The sequence below is a fragment of the Marmota monax genome, unplaced genomic scaffold (assembly GCF_021218885.2).
Source record: "Marmota monax isolate L192 unplaced genomic scaffold, Marmota_monax_Labrador192_F-V1.1 WCK01_AAM20220418_F8-fsc00014, whole genome shotgun sequence".
NCBI lineage: Eukaryota > Metazoa > Chordata > Mammalia > Rodentia > Sciuridae > Marmota > Marmota monax.
In genome coordinates this window covers 11,414,234-11,434,058 of record NW_026695222.1, presented here as the reverse complement: position 1 = coordinate 11,434,058, position 19,825 = coordinate 11,414,234, and the positions used below count along the sequence as shown (strand labels likewise).

Genomic DNA, 19,825 nt, shown 5'->3' with positions numbered 1-19,825 from the left:
CCACCGTTGAGAGAAAACTTTCCAACTTCAGTTTTCTGAGTCCGACTTATGTTACTTAGCATGATGTTCTCCATATTTATCCATTCACTACCGAAGGCTGTAATATTATTCTCTCTGGCTGAGGAGATCTCCATTGTGTTTAAAAACCACAGTTTCTTGATCCATTCATCTCTTGACAGGTGCCTGGTTTGATTCCATAATTTAGCTATTGTGATCGAGCTGCTGTAAACATTTAGGTGGCTGCATCCCTGTTGCATGCTGATTTTAGATCTTTTGGGAAAACACCAAGGAGTGGATAGCTGGGTCATGGTGGATCCATTCCCAATTTTCTGAGGATTCTCCATTCTTCTTTCCAGAGTGGTCGCCCTCATCTATGGTCCTACCAACAGTACCTGAGTGTGCCTTTTCCCCACATCTTCTCCAACACTTATTATTGTTTGTAACCTTGGCATTTTCCATCTGACTGGAGATGAAGTTTAGTACAGTTTTGATTGGCATATCCCTAATTATGAGGAATGTTGAAATTTTTAAAGTATTCATATTGGCCATTTGTGTTTCTTCTTTTGAGAACTTCCTGCTAGTGGTTTTTTTAACCCATTGGGTTATTATTATCATTAGTTTTGATTTTAAGGTATTTGAGTTCTTTATATATCCTGAATATTTATTCCCAAATATCAGATAGCTGTGAGTATGTGGATTTGACTCTGGGCCTTCTGTCCTTTCCTTTGGTCTTCATGTCCATTCTGTTGCCAAGGCCACACTATTGGGTTACTACAGCTCTGTGGTATAATTTGAGATCAGGTACTCTGATGCCCCCGGCATCATTTTTCTTGCTCTGTATTGCTCTCTACTCTCTTATTCTTCCAAATGCATTTAAGAATTATTTTTTTTTCTAATTCTGTGAAATGTTATTGGCATGTTGATGGGGATTCCACTGAATCTGTGTGTTGCTTTTGGTATTATGGTCATTTTGAGATATTACTTATGCCTATGAAAGAACATGGGACTTTTTTTCCATTTTCTATGGTTTTCTTCAATTTTATTCTTCAGTTTCCATTAATTTTTCATGTAGAGCTTTTTTCACCTCCTCAAATAGAAGTATTCCCATGACCTTTATTTTTTTTTATTTTTTATTTTTTGTGAATGGGACAGTTTTGCTGATTCCTTCTTTAGCTGAATCACTTTTAGGGTATAGGAAAGCAATTAATTCATGGGTGTAGATCTTGTGTGTCCTTCTCCTTTGCTAAATTGATTCCTAATTTCTAGAAATCTTCTGTTGGAGTTTTCTGGGTCTTCTAGTTATAGGATAATGTCATTCTATTAAAAAAAAGATGACTTCTTTTTTTTCCTATTTCTATCTCTAATTTCCATCTCTTGCCTGATTGCTTTGTCTAGTATTTAAAGACCTATATTGCTTAGAAGTGGTAAGAGAGGACAACCTTGTCTTGTTCTTAATTTGGGAGGAAACGTATTTTATTTTTTTTACATTCAATGTGATGTTAGTTGAGGATTGTCACTTATAGCTTTTACAATACTGAGGGAGGTTCTTCCATCCTGAACTTCTCCACAATTTTTAACATGAATAGATGCTGGAAAGATCTTTATCGAATCTATTGAGATGTTCCTGTGATTCCTGTCCTTATTTCTGTCTAAGTGGTGAATAACATTTATTGATTTGCATATGTTGATCTGGCCTGTCATCCCTGGGATAAAATCACTTGATCATGCTATATTAACACTTTGATGGGTTTTTCATGTAGTTTTGTAATATTTCATTAAATATTTTTGCTTCTATATCCATCGGGGCTATTGGTCTGCAGTTCACTTCATGTGTCTTTGATTTTCACATAAAGATTATACTGACTTCATAGAATGTATTTGGGTGTGTTCCCTCCCTTTCAATTTCGTGGCATAATAAGAGTACTACTGGTGCTAGTTCTTCTTTAAAGGTTTGGAAGAACTCAGCTGAAAATCCATGTGGTCTTGGAATTTTCTTTGTTGGAAGGCTTTTAATTGCTCTTTGAATTTCATTCCTTGATACCATTCTGTTTAGATTTTCCACATTTTTCAGGTTCAGTTTGGGCAGGTCACATGTGTCTGGGAATTTGTCAATGTCTTCTAGATTTTCCAATTTTTTTGAGTTGAAATTTTCAACATAGTGTCTGTCCAATATTCCTGGATTTCAGAAGTTTTTCCAGTGATATCTTCTTTTTTTATCTCTAATTTGATTGATTTGGGTCTTCTCTCTCTTTCTTCTGGTTATTTGGCTGAGAGGGTTTCAATTTTATTTATCTTTTAAAAGAAACAACTCCTCTTTGCATTGATCCTCTGTTTTGTTTTTCATTCTCAATTTCATTGATTTCTGCTCTGATATTAATGGTTTCCTATCCTCTATTCTTTTGGTAATTAGTTTGTTCTTGTTTTTCTAAGGACTTGAGGTGGAGTATAAGCTTATCTATTTGAGATCTCTTTATTTTGTTAAAGTAGATAATCAATTATCTATATTTCCCTACTAGAACTGCTGTCATCTTGTCCCAGAGGTGTAGATATGTTGTATCTCTGTTCTTGTTTGCTTCTACAAATTTCTTGATCTCTACTCTCATTTCCTCTTATGATCCATTCTATATTTAAAGAATAAGCAACAGAGATAAAAGCACAGGGAGAACAGGAGAGGTGATAATGCTGGAAGTGAGATTAAACTGGGAATAAGTGGGCAGAACAGAAGCAGCTGGCCATGGGGTGTGGACATGGATCCCACGTGGGGACTTTCCTTTGGCAGATGAATGAACCTGGTAAAGGTGATGTTACCCACATATACAAGGGAATGGTGGTGCCCCAAAGGGTGATGTTATTAAGGGGGATGATAATTCACCTAAGATAGAAATGATTTTGACTCAGATCTTCAATTAATAAGAACAAAGCCAGCATGTTGAAACTCCTCTGGGTAAGTTTTTACAAAGAAACAAAACTTTAACACTCAGTGTTTCTAGTTTTCCAAATCACTGTGCACTACGCTCTCATTTTATTATTGTTTACATTTCCCTGTATGTTTAAATTGACATTTAACTGATATTTTGAGTGTCTTTCATATTTTGACAAATGCTACAAACATGGAAGAACCATCATTATTTTTCATGATCACTATGGAGATGGCTTCCCAGAGTTTTGCTTTCAGTTTGCATGGTCATTTTGATAATCCTGCTCTTCTATGAAGAGTGGTGACTGCCTTCATCCAGGACAATACTATTGTTCATAAGTGTTAAAGAAGAAAATCACTGAATTTAAGGAGCACCTTCTTTCTTTTTTCTTTCTGGGCTGGGTTTGAGGCATAGGACACTTAGGTAAAGAGGAAGGAGCATAATTTTTCATATTAAACAGAATGAGTTTCATGTGAGAACCTCAACAAGGCTGGGGAGGAGGGGTAGGCAGGAAAAAAGATGGCTGAGTGACTCTTGAGAGTGAGATATGGGGTGCTTGATGGCCAAGCCCAAGGCAATGGAGGAGAGGCATCCTGACGTGGTCAGGTGGGGCTTGCTTGTCACCATCTGGGGAGGTGTCATGAGTTGCTGTCCAGAGACAGGACCCATGGCCCTGCTCAGGATGATGAGTGAAGACTCAGCCATGGGGCATCAAGGACTGGGCAGAGTGCAACAGGGGCCTGTGGGCTGGTGTCCTGGGAGGAGACATTTGGAGCAGAGGCTACAGAGGCTTCTGGGCAGCTCCTTCTCTCAGGCTGAGTACCATGGAACAGGAAGAAGGTGGCAGAGACTGAGGGTCCACAGTAGCAGGGAGTTATGAAGGACCTGTGGGAAACAATCCATGATGAACAATCAGTCCACATTCAATTATCTGCTCACCATTTATGACACATCTCCTGGGAGCTATGAGATTCTGGATGCCTGTCTTGAGGGAACCCCCAACCCCAGGACAGGACTCGGCCCAATCTCTCCTGTGTCCTGACTTGCATCCCCTCTACCTTCAGGTCGGTCACACTGAGAGTCACAAGGGGAGCATCTGTGAGAGAAGCCCATCTAGAACTTCTCCACATTGCTGCATATGGTAGAATCTTTCTGCCCATGGAGGCCCAGCATTAGACTACAGGACTAATCTAGAGGTGTCCTTCAAAGGAGACACCCAATCTGCTCATCCTCACTGCACACCTTCTGCCCATCATCTCTGGAGCACCTTGACTCAGAGGACACCCATTGCCAACCCTTGACCTCCTCATCTCCTGCACACCCCACACACTTCCTGGGAGCTCAGACCCCACAGTGGTTGCATGAGATCCTGAGGATGCTGAGGGGTGTGTGCCTGGTTCTCTAGACCCACTGACTCTGCAGCTGCGCACAGGTGGGCTGCCACTCCTCAGGGCCCTGCCCTCTGCATCAGCCTGTGCTCCATCCTCCCTCCTGGGGACTTACAGTCAGGACTTCTGCTTCCCGTGGACGTAGATGGCAGAGACACCAACTGCCAGTAGGATCTTGGGGCCAAGGAACAGGCCTATGAGGTATGAAACAAGTGTAGACTTCACTGCTCCTGAAAATCAAGGGACAGAAGGGGCTATTGGAGGGACTCCTAGCCATCCATTCCCAGGAGCCTGCACTTGCCCCAGCTGAGGCCCACCTGGGCCCAACAACGTTGTGAAGCTTTAGCACACACCCTGTCCTGGCTGCCCTGGTCATCCTGAGGCAGACTCCTGGGTCAAGAATTTCCTTATTTCCACTCAGATCCCAGGGTGTCCTTGGTGAGAGAAAGTAAAATGTGTGTTTCATGCACATTTCCCACCCCGCCATGGTGGTTCCCTACTTGATTCTCACCATCTCATGTAGAAGGATTATCATTACTTCCAGATAAGAAACCAGGGCCTGGGGAGTTTAAGGAGGATCACAGCTTAGTGGAATCCAAACCAGAGCAGCTCCTCCCTGGAGTCCTATATGGTGATTCCAGAGACCAAGTTCCTTGGACAAAGAGAATGTCCAGTGTCTCCAGGGCATGAAAACAATTTTCAATGACACATGCACATGGAGTTAGGGCAGTTCCATGGAGAGGGAGGAGAGCAAAGCTGCCCACTCAGTGTCATGGGTAAGATGAATGACCCCCTGTCTCACAGCCTTGGGGAGCCTGCTAAGGAGGTACAGGAAGAAAAGTGCAGACAGAAACCCTCTGGGGAGTCAAGAAAAAGATTCTTCTACTTGGGAAGGGCCTCTAAATAGAAGACTACCCCTCCAGTGCTATGTCATCTGAAGTCTTTCTGTTGGACAAACAAAGCCAGATCCTGGCAAAAAGACCTGTAGAGTCTTTGCATTGTTACTATGAGCCATTTTTTCCTTTTAAAATAATGCTAACAAAGATGGGAATTTTTTTTTTTAAAACAAAGAAATGCTTTCAGGTCCTTAGGAAGGAGTGGGCACATTACCTCCTGGGGCTGCTGCCCTGCTGAAGGCCTCAGTTCTCAGCTGAGTGATGCTCTGGGACTCCCCCTCAGTGGAGGAGAGCTACACTGCCTGCCCCCTCCTCCCTCTAGAATGCACCAGCATCAGAGCCTGCCTGAGCAGGGAGTGGAAGACCCCGCCCCTCTCCTCCCCTGAAAGCAGCTCTGGGGTTCCTCTGGCTTCTGTGGGAGCAGCTGAGTTGCTGCTTCATTTCTTTCTTGGGTGGGAGGAGGGATCCTGAAGTTGATCCTGAGAACATTCTAGGAAACTTCCTGATTTCCCATGTCCCTCACAATTGGGCAATTCCTATGGAAATCGAGCTCCAGGAGAGGTCTGGAAATTAGACTCTACACTGTGAGTTTGAACCTGGGACTCATCAGCTGGCTGGTAACATGACCCCAATGCTGGGGGTCAGTGGCACCTGAGCAGGCACTGGTCTGTGTTGAGGTGCCCTTGTCCACACTTCCACCAGAAGTGAACTTGTTTAACCTCAGGAAGGGAATTCTTGGCATCTGGTGCTTGAACTTCAATTGGGAAATGGCTGTTATTAGGCTCTGGCTTTAGAGGGCTGGTTCTGAACATAAGTCTTTTGGGGAAAGACAATGAGAAGCTAAGTGTGAGGTGTATTGAAAATTCCAATATGGAATGGAGGCTGGACAGAGGTCCACAGGGTGAGGCAGGAGAACAGAGCAGCAGGTGGGTAGAGAGACAAGAGGCAGGACAGTAAGACAGGACGGTCCCCCTCCCTCTCCTTCTTCTTTAATGTCTGTTGAAAGATCCATGGAGAGATGGACCCAGGTCTTCACAGTGGAGACTCTTGGGGTGAGGAGTGGGAGATTTCAGTGAATATAAGGTTCTAATAGTTATTTGTAGACTTAAGAATTATTCTACAATGAATAAAAATAAAGTACTACCTTTTGAACTAAAAACCTCCAAAGGATATAAGATAGACAATACCCAGTCACCTGGAGTGGCGACCCCACCAGAGAGAGACTTCTTTTTCTTTTGGGAACAAGAGATTGAACCCAGGGGTGCTTAACCACTGAACCACATCTGCAGCCTTTTTTTTTCTTTATTAAATTATTTATTTATTCTAATTTGTTATATATGATGGCAGCATCTGTAGCCCTTTTTAATATTTAATTTATAGGGCTGGGGATGTGGCTCAAGCGTTAGCGCACTCACCTGGCATGCGTGGGGCCCGGGTTCGATCCTCAGCACCACATACAAACAAAGATGTTGTGTCCACCGAAAATTAAAAATAAATATTTAAATTCTCTCTCTCTCTCTCTCTCTTTAAAAAAATTTTAAAAATATTTAATTTATAGGCAGGGTCTTGCTGAGTTCCTTAGGGCCTTGCTAATTTGCTGAGGCTGACCTAGAACTTGGATCCTCCTGCCTCAGCCTTCTGAGTAGCAGGGATTAGACACCTCACCTGATCAGGGAGGTATCTGTACTCTGCTTTTTCTGAGGACCCCAACACTTAGCCTATGGTTTCTGGAGGTGGCTGGCTGCCCGTCTTGTACCACCTGGAAGGTAAACACCACATCACCACTGGGCACATGAGTTCTCCAGGAGCCTGCTCATGTGGTTACAGGTCCTATCCTTGTTCTCTGGGATGGCTGAGGCAGCTTCTGTTCTCAACACATTTCCATTTTCCAACCAGGTTATATGCAAGCTCACAGGGTAGAACATCTTTGCCTGGCAGGTGATGGTCACCTGGTCCTGTGTCACTGTGTATTTTGGGGTGACATCTACAGTGGGTGGGAAGATAGGTGGAAGGGAAGGGCAATTAGAGTTGACAAGTGTCATGTGAAGAAGGTAAGTGGCGGGTGCCAGGACAGGCCCATCCCCCCTTCTTCCTTAGTGTCCCTGTTTGAAGGCCCCATGAGATGTGTGCCCAACCCCACAGAGGAGACCCTCAGAGTGTGGGTGTGGGGAGCTGACTAAGACGCTGCTCTGTTCCCAGGCTCTGGGTGCCCTGTGGGAAGGGGGGTCACTGCTCTCACATCACAACACACAGAGACAAGGTGAAGTTTAAAGCATTCGGCCAGCTGGGGTGGAGGCCTCACCAGGGGTGTTGTCCAGGCCTTGCTCCCTGGAGCTTGAAGAGACCTGCAGGGTGTAGTTCCTGGTGGTGGCTGGCTGCCCATCATGCTCCACCCGGCAGGTGAACGTCACGTCCTCCCTGTGCACAGAGGAGTTGACCAGCAGCCAGCTCGTCAGGTTGAAGGTCCCGTCCTTGTTCTCTGAGAGGGTCGAGGCCGTCTCTGTTCTGGACACTTTGCCATTCTCCACCCAGGTCAGCTGCAGGTTCCGGGGGTAGAACTGCATCACCTGGCAGGTGACATTCACCTGGTTCCCTGCCATGGTGGGCTGTGAGGAGACCTCCAGGGTGGGCGGAACTAAAACAGCACAGGGAGAAGCTGTGACCTTATGGCACAGATGCTGAGCTCCTCCCAGCAGGGCAAGGGCCTCCCTCGGGACAGGGCCAGGCATGCAGAGGGGCTCAGACACTGAGGGTTTGCACAGGAGTGAATCACTAACCACAGGGCCTGCCACCCACAGGTGCCAAGTGACCAGCAGCTCCCCTGAGGGTAAAGTGAGTGAGGTTGACAAACACAATTCCTGGGCTGCAGGAAGTGAGCACAATAGATGGAACCCTCACCCCCACACCTCAAGGCTCAGCTTTGGGAGGTGCTCACAGTGGTATTTGCTACTAGTTAATGAAAAGAGCAACAGTGCATGCTGTGCACAGGGCATGGCAGATGGGCAGCACTGCTGGGAATTAGAGCCCAGGCTACTGAGGTACTGCAGCAAAGGCCCCTGGGGAGTAGCAGGCTGGGTGTCCAGGTGTGGGCTGGGGTAGGCAGCAGGGTTCTGTACCTCGGATGGTGTCAGACAAGTTGGCAGTCCCACGAAGAGGAGGGCCCCCTTGCAGGCTTATGTGGGCCACCTCACAGATGATCTGAGAATAGATGTCCCCTGGGGCTAGAGTCACCTGGGCTGTGCTGGACAAACTGAAGGACACACTTTCTCCTCTGGGGTCCACGTTGGTCTGGATGTGCAGGAACTTATTCCCATTTTTGAACCAGTTCAGGGTGATGTTGCTGGGGGAGAAGCCATGGGACTTGCAGGTGAAGCTCACCATCTGCCCAGGTGCGGCCCTCGTCTCAGGACCCAATAGCACAGGGGGGGAAGGTCTGGCTGTGAAGGGGCATTGACAGACAAGTCAGGTGATCAGAAGTATCCCTCAGAGCACAAGTGAGTGACACTGAAGAATCGTCCTTGACATTATTATTGCTATTATCACTATTATCCTTATTATTATTATTTGATGTACTAGGGATTGATACCAGGGGCCTGCTAAGCACATGCTCTGTCACTGGGCTATACCCAAAACGAGAAGACATTGTTTTTTTAATGCTCCTAATAACGCTGAATTCCTAATAACTACTGAACTGGGTGCTGAACTGTTCCCTGTGTGGTGTCCCTACCCTCATGTTTCTAGGTGAACACAGCTGTCCAGCCAGACAGTGAGGAACATCAGCCCAGATGTTGCTCCAAGCCTGAAGTCCATTCCTTCCTCTCAGTACCAGGCACTGCTACCAACCTGGGCCCAGGGAGGACCTCACAGCCCTGTCTCACTCTTTGTTAACAAGCATTTCCTACTGGCCTGCCCTGGAATACTTGACACTGAGGGTGGCCCTTTTTAGAAACAAATGCAGGGGACAAATGGCATCATGAAAACCACCATGAACATGGGGACCAGCTCTCCATGCTGAGATGTGGCCCAGCACCTCATCTGTGGAAATGGGTGGCTGGCAAATCTCCTCCCAGGCCACACTGAGCACAGTTGGCTTTGGTCACACAGAGCTGCCCCTGGAACCTCAGCAAACTGTAGGGCATGTTGCCCAGAGACTGGGGAGGCTGAGGCAGGAGGACTGCAATGTCCAGACCAGACTGGGAAACATAGCGAGAACCTGCCTCAAAATATGTAATAAAAAGGGCTGAGGATGTAGTGTCCCTGGGGTCAATCCAACAACTGAAACCCAAACAAACAAATAAACAAAACAAGCAAACCCAGGTCATCCTTCTCCCATACTTTATGTTACATAGGGCTCCTCTCCAGGTGGTTATGAATCCACCCCAATTGTTCTTCTTTCCACCAATATGCCATGGGTCTCACCTGGGCCGAGGCCTGAATTGTAAGGGAAGGATGAAGAACCCTTTTCAGAAACTGGGCTTCCTTGCATCACTTTTGCATTGGAATCATGGTTACTGAGTGCTGAGGAAGCCACAGGACCAAATATAACTGATGATGAATTGAGCAGGTCCCGAGGGCAGAGATGCGAGAGCATGAGCAGGCCTTTTGCCTGTGGACATGTACTAGAGGGGTCCTTTGGCGTCTCCAGATTGCTCATTGCCACCCAGCACCTTCTACAGCTGTCGCCAGGCAGCAAATACCATGAATATTTGTATTAGCACATTTTTTTTGAGAGAGAGAGAGAGAGAGAATTTTTTAATATTTATTTTTAGTTTTCGGTGGACACAACATCTTTTATTTTTATGTGGTGCTGAGGATCAAACCCGGATCCCGCCTGTGTATTAGCACATTCTTACCTCACTGCCTGACGCATGTGCAACACTCAGAGGGCACTGAAGAAGTGGATTCACCCAGACCCCAGAAGCCTGGAAGTCCCTATAGAGGTTAGAAACTCTACTCAGTGGCCACTTACCAAGAGCTGCTCAGCATCTTGATGCTGGCCTGAGCCCTCAGAGCCCCTCATCCCCACCTTCTTCTTGAGGGAGTACTAGTGAGAGCCCATTATGGGATAAGGCTCAGAGAGGTGGGTGGCCAGCAAGAGCACCAAGCTGAGGGAGAGGGAAGAGATCAGACTCCTCTCATCCACGCAGGAAGATTATTTAACAACTATTTTTCTTCTTCTGAGCCTCAGTATTTCCTCCTGTAGAAAGTGATTATAAGCATCACCCTGGAAGACGAGGGTGAAGGCAATGGATGGCACTGGCATGCAGTAGGAGCCTAATAAATATCACCTGTGGCTGTATCATCACTCCTTACAAAACCACAGATTCATTCTTTAGTAGCCAGAAGTAGCACCAAATGCAGTGAGGACCCTGGGAAAAGTCTCTACTCTGTTCCTTAAGCTGCAAGGAGAACCCAAGTGAGAGGAGAAGCAGAAATCCCTGAGGGAAGAGCCTCCACCTGTTTCCCTTCCCCCAGGTGCTGAGAGTCTACCCAGGGCCTCAGGTGTGCCCATAGACATCCACCTCTGAGTTGAATCTCCACCCTCCCCCTGTGTTCTTAAGAGTCCCCACTGGAAACAAGGTGGCAAAGTGCTTCTCACATCACCTAAGGCGTCACAGGGGTCTTCTAAAGAGAAGCTGTTTCCATAAAGTGGGGCTCTCTGAAGGGACAAGGGGCAGATGTCTCCATGACATTTTGGGTCCTCAACACAGAGAGGGCTGTGGGCTCCACAGGTAGTTATGAATCCACCCCAGTTGTTCTTCTTTTCTCCATCATCTTTCTCCCTAACTCTAGCGCCTGTTTATAGGAAGACATGTCAGATGTGGGCTCTGGGATGATGCTGGATCTCAGTGGGTTCTCTCAGGAGACGCCCTTCATGGACCTGAGAGAGCTGAGCCCAGCACTTGCTTTTCTGAAGCATCCATGCCAGAGAAGGGCTCCCACACTCTCCTTCATTGCCAGAGGAAAACCCCAACTTTCCTTCTGTGTTTTCAGGACATCGATCTCAGGGGAGAAACGTCCTGGTTGTGTACTAGAAATTTCTAGACAATTTTTAGATACTCAGATGCCTAGTCAAAAGTCAGACCTTTTAATGCAAAATGTCTAGGTGGACCCTGGGCCTGGGAGTTTTTATCTACAGTTTTCCCCATGATTCCTACGCACAGCCAGTGGGGAGCCCCAGACCCCACTCAGCATAACAGTAAGAACAACTGTAACCTCTCCACAGAAAGAAGGCTTTTGCCCTTGTTCAAACAACAGAGCAGTTCTGTGTGTCCTGCTGGGGCATCTCCCTGTGGAAGGAGATCATGGCCAACACTCAGGAGAGGTTCTCCAGTCACTGTGGGCTTCAGGGTGTGAATGTGAGTGTCTTCCTGAACCTGTGGGGCACAAAGGAGGAGCATGGATGCAGCTCCCTGCCCAGTGGGTCAGGTCAGGGTCTGTATTGAGCCCCTCCTGTGCCCTGGCTCCTCTGTGGGGACAGTGTCTGTTCCCAGGGCAGCAGGAGCCTGGGCTGGAGTCAGGTTGGGCTCTGTCCCCTCCTGGCATTAATGTGCTGTGTGAGAGAGGGCTGCCTGGGCCTCCAGCTCCCCAGGTCAACAGGGGTGGGCACAGGTGTGAAGGTCCATGTGTGCTGACCACCTCAGCCTCATGGCTTAGGAAGGGCATGCATGAACTCTTGCAAGAAAAAAAAAAAGTGAGCACTTTTTCTTTCAGAACTGGGACCCCTGTTCACCATCCTTGGTAATGCTTCCTGGGTCAGTGACTCAGCACTTCTTTTACCCTACAGTATCTGTAAGATCCCATCCTAGAGACATAAGGCCCATGCTCTGGAGGGCCTGGTCCTCAGGGAGGCACAGGAACACTAACAACACTAACCTGGTGGGTGAAGAACTTTAGCTTATACTTCTCCTGGCTATTTTGAGAGCATCTAGAGTACAGATTGGCACATACTTGAACTTGGGTTCTTATATCAAAAAGAGACTCCAACCCTAGAGAGGCAGTGCTCTCTAAAGGTGGCACACTTGGTCTGCCTCTGTATTTGGCAAGTTCCTCAAACCCTCAGACCCTCAGCTGGGGAGCCACAGGACAGGCCAGACTGGAAAAGGTCAGAGCTGTAGAACAGGCAGGTGAGGGGTGCAGATGCCACCCCCCCCCCCATTTATCAGTCATGGAGCCTGGACCAAATAGCACGGCCTCCACAGGCCTCTGCCTCCCTGACCTGCAGAAGGGTGACAGCAGGTCATGACATGAGCACCCAGTGCTGCTCCTGCTTCTCAGCTGTGGCCCCCAGGATGGAGGGCGTGACCCCTGGCCTCCTGTCCCACCCCAGGGAGGAGGAGGCAGCTGCACTCACCTCGCACAGACAACTCGGTGCCTGGTCCTGACTTATACTCCTTATCAACAGGGGTCGATTTCTGGAACTTCACACAGTAGTAGGTGCCGGCGTCTGCTGGGGTGACATTACTGATGCGGATGGAAAAGTCCCTGTTGTCCCTCTTTGTGGCATCTGAGAGATTTGTGACTCGGGGGAAGTGGCCTTCTTTGTAGCTGTAGATCAACTCCCGGCCTGGCCCTACCCCTTTAAACCACTGGATGGGCCCCACAGGGAGCAAGGAGGTCACAGTGCAGTGCAGAGTGGCTGACTCTCCAGCAGCGACAGACACTGGCTTCTCAGGCTGGATCACCTGCAGCTCCTGTGCAGCCGCTCCTGGGGGGAGACACAGGGTGGTCACTGTTCGTCCTGGGGGATCCTCTTGGTTTACCACGTGGTATCAGCAAAGCCTGTCACTGACTGAGTGCCCACAGAGTGGCCTTGAGCTCAGCAGAGGGTGTGTGTCCTCACACTGAGCCTCCCCTGGCCTGCACCTCCACACTGTGAGACACCTGCCCCTGAGGCCCAGAGCCCTGAGCAAGGTGGAGGGAGGGGACTTGAGGGCCTGAGCCCTCCCCTGAGCTCTCATGTGTCACCAACTGTTTGTTGATCTTCTCTTTCTGACCACAAGGACACTGGCTCTTCATGGACCATGACATTGAGTGGGGTCATTTGGCTCTTGAGACTCCTGAGTTTTGGTGGAAGTGGTGGGTACAGTTAGTGGGACACACATTTGACTGAGAGTCTCTGGCTCAGTTTCCCTGTTCCACAGAGATCTCAGCTCGTAATAGGATATTCTCCTTCAGTCTGGAGTGATCATGTTACATACAACAATGAACCTGCAGCTCAATTAATAAGTATAAGATTTCTGAAGTCCCTAAAGTATCTCCCCAAATATAATCACATAATTTAAGTTTTCTAATGTTGCTATAAGAAATGACTACAAACCTGGTGCATAAAAACCAGAAATCTATCATGTTATGTTGGTGTATATGAATAATCTAAATTTGTTGTCACTGGGAATCACCCAGGGGTCCTCATGAGAGCTGTGTTTCATTACGAGGCTGGTTTTTTTGCTCTTCACATTAATGTGGGGGTACCTGATCTGCTCTCCTTGTTCCCAGTCCCCCTGTTATTCCACCCTCTTGCCTCAACCATTCCAAGTTCTTCCCTATCTCTCACCCTCCTGCATTCTTCTCATCAGGACTCTAGTGTTCTATTGGACCCAAGCTGATAAGAGACTACCACTGTGAAGCAGCTCTCTCCAACATGCTCTAGGAAAATATGGACAAATAAAAAAGCAATCTGGAATATTAATAGCAAATTGAAAACATCAAGGGGTGGGGCAGAGGAAGGAGAGAGAAAGAGAATAAAAAGGAACCAAACAGAAGTTTGGAAATTGATAAGCTCAGTTAACCTAGAAGTTTACTAGAGGTTCCAACACAGGTTTAAACAGGCAGTTAAAAATTCCCAAAATGTGGAGCATAAACCATTTCCATTTACTGAGTTTGTAATTCTAAAAAGAAAAAGGAATCTTAAAAACAAACAAAATTCCTTTCAGGATATCAGCAAGTGCACTGATACATATACGAGAACCCCAGAAAACAGGAGAAAGAAAAAAAGTAGTGCAAAATCTATTTGAAAAAGAAATATCCTCTACAATCTTGAATGTGATCCAGTATATGAATGTACTAATCTAAATACTGAACAAACTCCAGGAATCATAAACTGGAGCAGACCCTCAGTGAGATTGTGGAAAAAAATACTTAAATAGAAAGAGAGGCATGTTCACCCTATACAGTAGGTCCTCCTAAGTTTTTTTTAAAATCAAGTTCTTAATGACAGGAATGCAAGGTAGTATGATGATGTATGTGAAGTGTCCAAAAAAGAAAGAGAGAGAGAGAGAGATAGAGAGAGAGAGAGAGAGAGAGAGAGAGAAGGAGGAAGAGAAAGAGGTTTAGGAGAAGGAGGGATGGAGGAAGTAGAGAATTTTATACCTGGCACAACTGTCCTTCCATCAAGAATGAGAAATGAAGATATTCCCTGATAGATGAAAATAAGCAGGTCTAGAAATGTCCTGCAAGAAATACTAAGGGAAGCCTTTAGTTTGAAGTGAAAGGATGTGAGCTATGAGAACAAGTTGTACCACAAAATAAAGATCTGTGGTATCACAAATATTTTAAACTTCCTGATGCCTCAATATCCCCACAAGCAGATGTGAACACTCTATTCAGCCAACAGATACATCAGTGCAATAAGCTGGTCTCAACCATGAGTTACCTTGTTGCTGTCCCTGGACTGGGATCTAGTGAAATCTCTCACAATTTTGATTTGTTTGCTCTGCAGGGACCTCAAAAAAGCACTTCCCCAGGGTTCTCTCTAGGAACTCTGTCCTGAAAAATTCTTAATTTCTGGTGTATTTCCAGGAGTAGTTCCTACAGCTCTGTTGGGATGATCCTTATGTTGCTCATCAGTGGGATCAACCCTCCCATTGACCACACAGTGGAGATGAGGAAGGGACGTTCTGAAGTCAGGTGCAAAGTCCCTGGGACATGGCCTCTGATGGCTTATTCCTTACCCTGACTATCCCCAATGGCTCCACCATGTTGCATAGCCCTCTGGCCTGCTGGATGTCTTGTGCCCTGCTTTGTTCAGCTCTTTGTTGCTTTTTCAGAGAGAGGAAAATGGTCTCCACCTTACAGTGCTGCTCCTGTCCCAACCCCAAGAATGCACACTGGAATACCAGCTCCTAGCCTTGACCACAGCTGCAGAATCATCCTGCCATTGGAATCTGGAACACCACACCATGAGAACTGGCTATTTACCAGTGCACTTGTGTGGGAATGTGATTTGAGGAAGGACCCCTGATGGAGGGTGTGTAGTTCCATGAAGTGCTGAGTGTCCTTTGCTGAGTGCTCCTGTGGGAGTCAAGGGAGCAGAGGGCCACACAACAGCTGGATGAGCCTGTCCAGTGTCCTGCACATGCTGGAGTGGCCTTAGTGAGAGGAGATTCTTTCTCTTCCCTCTGGACTTCACGTGGTCCTGCTCTCAACCACGGCCATCCATGACACCCCCTCAATGTCCACGCTACTCTGTGGGAAGCCCCTTCTCTGCTGCTTCATTGCTGCTGCTGATCTCCACCTCCCACCCCGTCCAAGGCTGCCATCCAAGGTGACGGGTGGCTCCTGGTACAAGGAGAACAGGGAAAAGAGCAATTTGAGCCCGCTCTCCTTCAGATGCCCAAAGAAATAATTTGAGGTGACAAATCTCCCTGGGCAATGTGCTTGGACTTTGAAGTGCTGCAACCAATGACAGGCTAAGTCTCCCTTATAACTATGTGGCCCCAAATAAAGAATTAAAAGACACAATGAGTCCACTATTGCTCCACTGGATGACGACCCCTGCCCCTCTACATTAGTCAACTTTGTACCACTGTGACCAAGAACCTGACAAGAACAACTCAGAGGAGGAAAAGTTATTTGGGATCAGAGTTTCTCAGGTCAGTCCATTGTCAGCTAGCACCAAGGCAGGACTTCCATGGCAGGAGGGCATGTGGTGAAGAGCTGCTCAGTCCATGGAGGTCAGTGCAAGGAAAAAGTGAGGAATGGAGGGAGGGAGGGGGGGGGGGAGAGAGAGAGAGAGAGAGAGAGAGAGAGAGAGAGAGAGAGAGAGAGAAGGAGAGGAAATAAAGGGATGGAGGAAGATAGAAAGGAAGAAAAGTGGTAGTGGGAAGAGCCAGTGCACATGAGGATCAGAAACAAAATACAGTCCTCAGGGCCATACCTCCGTGACCTACTTCCTTCCGCCAGCCCACGCCTGCCTATAGTCACCCCCACATTGTGATTCCATCTCACTCCTGTCAGAATGGCAATCATCAAGAACACAAACTACAGATGGTGGTGAGGATGTGGGGGAAAGGAACCCTTACTCACTCTTAGTGAAAATGTCAATTAGTAAACCCACTATGGAAATCAGTGTGGAGCTTCCTCAAGAAACTAAAAACAGAACTACTGTATGATCAATTCTAAAACTTCTTGGTATTTATCTTAAAGAATTGAATTCAGTATAATATGGAGAACTGTAGAGGCACACGCATACCTATTGGAATGAGATGGGCATCATTACCCTAGGTTTATACATGATTGCACACAAGGTGTGACTCTATCGTGTACAACCAGAGAATGAAATGTTGTGCTCTATTTGTGTACAATTAATTGAAGTGCATTCTGATGTCATGTATAACTAAGTAGAACAAATTTACAAAATGGAAAAAAAGAGCTATTTGTCAAATATAGGCAAGAAGCAGAAGAGCTTAGGAGTAATAAACCACAAACCCTCTTCCTCTTATTCCAGCGTTGTCTACACCCATTGGCAGAAGCTGTATATAGTGCATAAATCAGGCAACATATCCCTCACTTACTAATTTCACTTAAAAATTAAAAGAAGACCCTCTTATTTCCTTCAAAAAACAAAGAAAGAAAAGAAACAAGATCAAAATCATCTTGGGGTCTCTAGACCACTCACGATGACCATAAGATGCCCCAGGGATTTGGAAGCAAAAATCAAATCCCATGGTCTTGTGCTACACTACATTAAAACACAATGTTTGAGAAGAGGAGTAGTTGAACCATGAGCTCAGGATCAGACCACCTGCCTGGAACCCCCAGCCCCAGCACTGCCACTGAATGACCACGGAGGTCCTGGTGCTTCTGCTTCTTATCTGCAAGGTGGGGTGACCAGGGTGTCTGCTGTGGGTGTCATGATCACATGACAAGCTGTGTAGCATTTCAAGAGAGTCTGGCCCATGGTGAGTGTTCAAAAATTCAAAGTCATTACACAATAAACTTCCTGAGGCTGAGAGCCTTCCACTGGCCCCCTGTGATGTAGATAGGGGTAAGGACATCGTCACAGACTGTGTCAGTCAGCTTTGCATTACTGTAAGTAATACCTGAGACAATCTGTTACCTCATCTGCAAGTTGGAGTGACCAGAGTGCCTGCTTTGGGTGTCATGATCACATGACATGACAGCTGCACAGCATTTTTTTCAAGAGAGTCTGGCCCATGGTGAGCATTCAAGGAATTAAAAATTAGTACTCAGTAGGTTTCCTGAGGCTGAGAATCTTCCACTGGCCCCTATGATGTAGATAAGGGTACGGACATCGTCACAGCCTGTGTCTGTCAACTTTTCATTAATATAAGTAATACCTGAGACAAATCTACTTATGAAGAGAAAAGTAGGATGACAGCTCACAGTTTTAGAGGTTTCAGTCCAGCATTGATTGGCCCCATGGCTATTGGGTCTGTGGCGGGCAACAAATCAATGGAGGAGAAGGTATGATGGGACAAAGCCATGTACCTCAAGGCCAGACTATGAGAGAGAGTCAGAGAAATTACATCCCTCCATGGTCTTAAGAAGGTCGCCTCAACTTGCCTCTTGGGATCTCAAGAATTTCAGGATATGAACAATGATCTTTCTGGAAAGTTATTCTGTAGGTGAAATATTATAATATGCAAGCTGTTTGAAGAATCAGCTGATGTGACGCCTCTGGCCCCAGCTGCAGGGGAGGCCTCCCAGAGACAGTGCTCAGGACCCTTGGTCTGGGCTCCAGATGATGCCCGTCCCAGCCTCCATGGCAGAGCCTGTGTTTGTCCTGAGTCCCTGGGAGTCCATGGGCAGAGCTGACCCAGGGAGCAGGACAGGGGACTCTCCCCAGACAGAGCTCACTCACCTGTGAGTCCCAGCAGGAGGGTCAGCAGCAGGACAGGACCAGGACCCTTTATCTGGGAGGGAGGCACAGACATCGTGAGCTCTAAGGAGCCTGCTCTGTCCCAGTGTCTTGTGCTGGGGAGGTCACCAAATCTGCTTTATGGAGAAATAGATGCCCAGCTTCTGTTGTTGCAAGAGGAAGTGACAGTGATGGAGTGACAAACAACTTCCTTGAAGATTGTGCTGTAGTGACCAGGGAGCACAGGCAGCAAAGTTTAGGGTTTCTCATGCTCAATTTTCAGAAGGAATTGGACAGGTCTTGAGGAACAAGGCCTCCTTCTTCTGGGCCCGTGCTGGTTCACAAGGCGCCTCGTAGCTTCCTGGGTCTTAGTGACAGTCTATTTGGGAGTCCCAGGACAAGCATGTTGTGTCCTAGACTGCTGATCCTGAGACCCTGGTGTGGCTGGCTGGTGGCCTCACTCTGTAGCAGCTACACACAGAGCTACTCAGGCCTCCTCAATGTTGGGGAGGAATTGGGTCACCTCCTGCCATGGCCAGTCATTGCAATTTTTTTTTCTTTAGAGGATTATGGTTACCCATAACAGTTGGGTTCATCCTGACAAAACCATACGTGCACGGAATTTGGGGTATCATTTCTGGATGCCCCCTTTTTCCTCCTGTCCTCACCCTACACCCAATTCTTCTTCCTAATTTCTATTAGACTTGCTTTAAACCCATGTCTTCATTTATTTTTTATTAGTTCTTTTGATTTATACAAAATGTGAAATTCCCTGTGGTATATTTTTATTTGCACATATATTTTTATTTTAAGGAATTAATGCTGCATTTCCTCTCTTTTTCCATCCCTCCTCTTTGACTCTTGATCACCTTATTCTATTCTACTGACCTCTCCCACATCTTTATTCTATTCTATTCTTCTTTCCTTCTTTCCTTTATTTAACTCTAGTGTCCACAGCTGAGAGAAAACATTTGATGTTTGGGAATGTGACTTATTTAACTTAGTATGATGTTCTCCGTTTCCATTCATTTACCAGCAAATGCCATGATGTTATTCTTCTTTGTGGCTGAGGAGAACAGGAAGTGACCACGATGGAGTGACACGCAATTTCCTTCAAAGTTGTGAAGTAGAAACCAGGGAGCACAGTTATAAAAAGCATAGTTTCTGAATACAGCACCATTTGGCACCTGGTTGATTCAATAATTTAGCTATTATAAATTGTGCTGCTATGAACATTAGGTGGCTGTATCCTGGTGGTATGCTGATCTTAGATCTTTGGAAAAATACCCAATAGCTGGGTCATGTGGTGGTTCCATTCCTAGTTATTTGAGGAATCTCTGTTCTGCCTTCCAGAGTGGTTGTCTTCATTTGCAGTCCCACCAACAATGTATGAGTGTACATTTTCCCCTCATCCTCACCAACACTTACTATGATTTGTGATCTTGGCATTGGCCATCTAATTGGAGTGAGATGAAACCTTAGTGTAATTTTGATTTGCATTTCCTGGATTACAAGGAATGTTGA

The 19,825-nt window shown here is 46.5% G+C and overlaps 1 protein-coding gene across 1 annotated transcript; it reads right to left on the bottom strand.

Annotated features, from left to right (window-relative positions):
- Positions 1-2,978: 2,978 nt before the first annotated feature.
- On the bottom strand, positions 2,979-18,420 carry LOC124085501 (signal-regulatory protein beta-1-like). The gene is made up of 6 exons (XM_046433181.2): positions 18,305-18,420; positions 12,557-12,910; positions 8,319-8,639; positions 7,505-7,837; positions 4,422-4,536; positions 2,979-3,803 (listed from the first exon to the last, which is right to left on the bottom strand). Exons 1-5 carry the CDS (start codon positions 18,375-18,377, stop codon positions 4,424-4,426), a joined length of 1,194 nt encoding a protein of 397 aa, XP_046289137.1. The 5' UTR covers positions 18,378-18,420; the 3' UTR covers positions 2,979-3,803; positions 4,422-4,423.
- Between the last annotated feature and the right edge of the window lie 1,405 nt (positions 18,421-19,825).

Excerpts from the sequence above, each read along its gene's own strand:
- LOC124085501 (XM_046433181.2), bottom strand. The coding sequence starts at position 18,377 with ATGTCTGTGCCTCCCTCCCAGATAAAGGGTCCTGGTCCTGTCCTGCTG. Across the intron at positions 7,838-8,318 it reads CTTGTCTGACACCATCCGAG|TTCCGCCCACCCTGGAGGTC; the intron begins GTACAGAACCCT and ends GTGCTGTTTTAG. Across the intron at positions 4,537-7,504 it reads AGGCCTGGACAACACCCCTG|GAGCAGTGAAGTCTACACTT; the intron begins GTGAGGCCTCCA and ends CTTGATTTTCAG.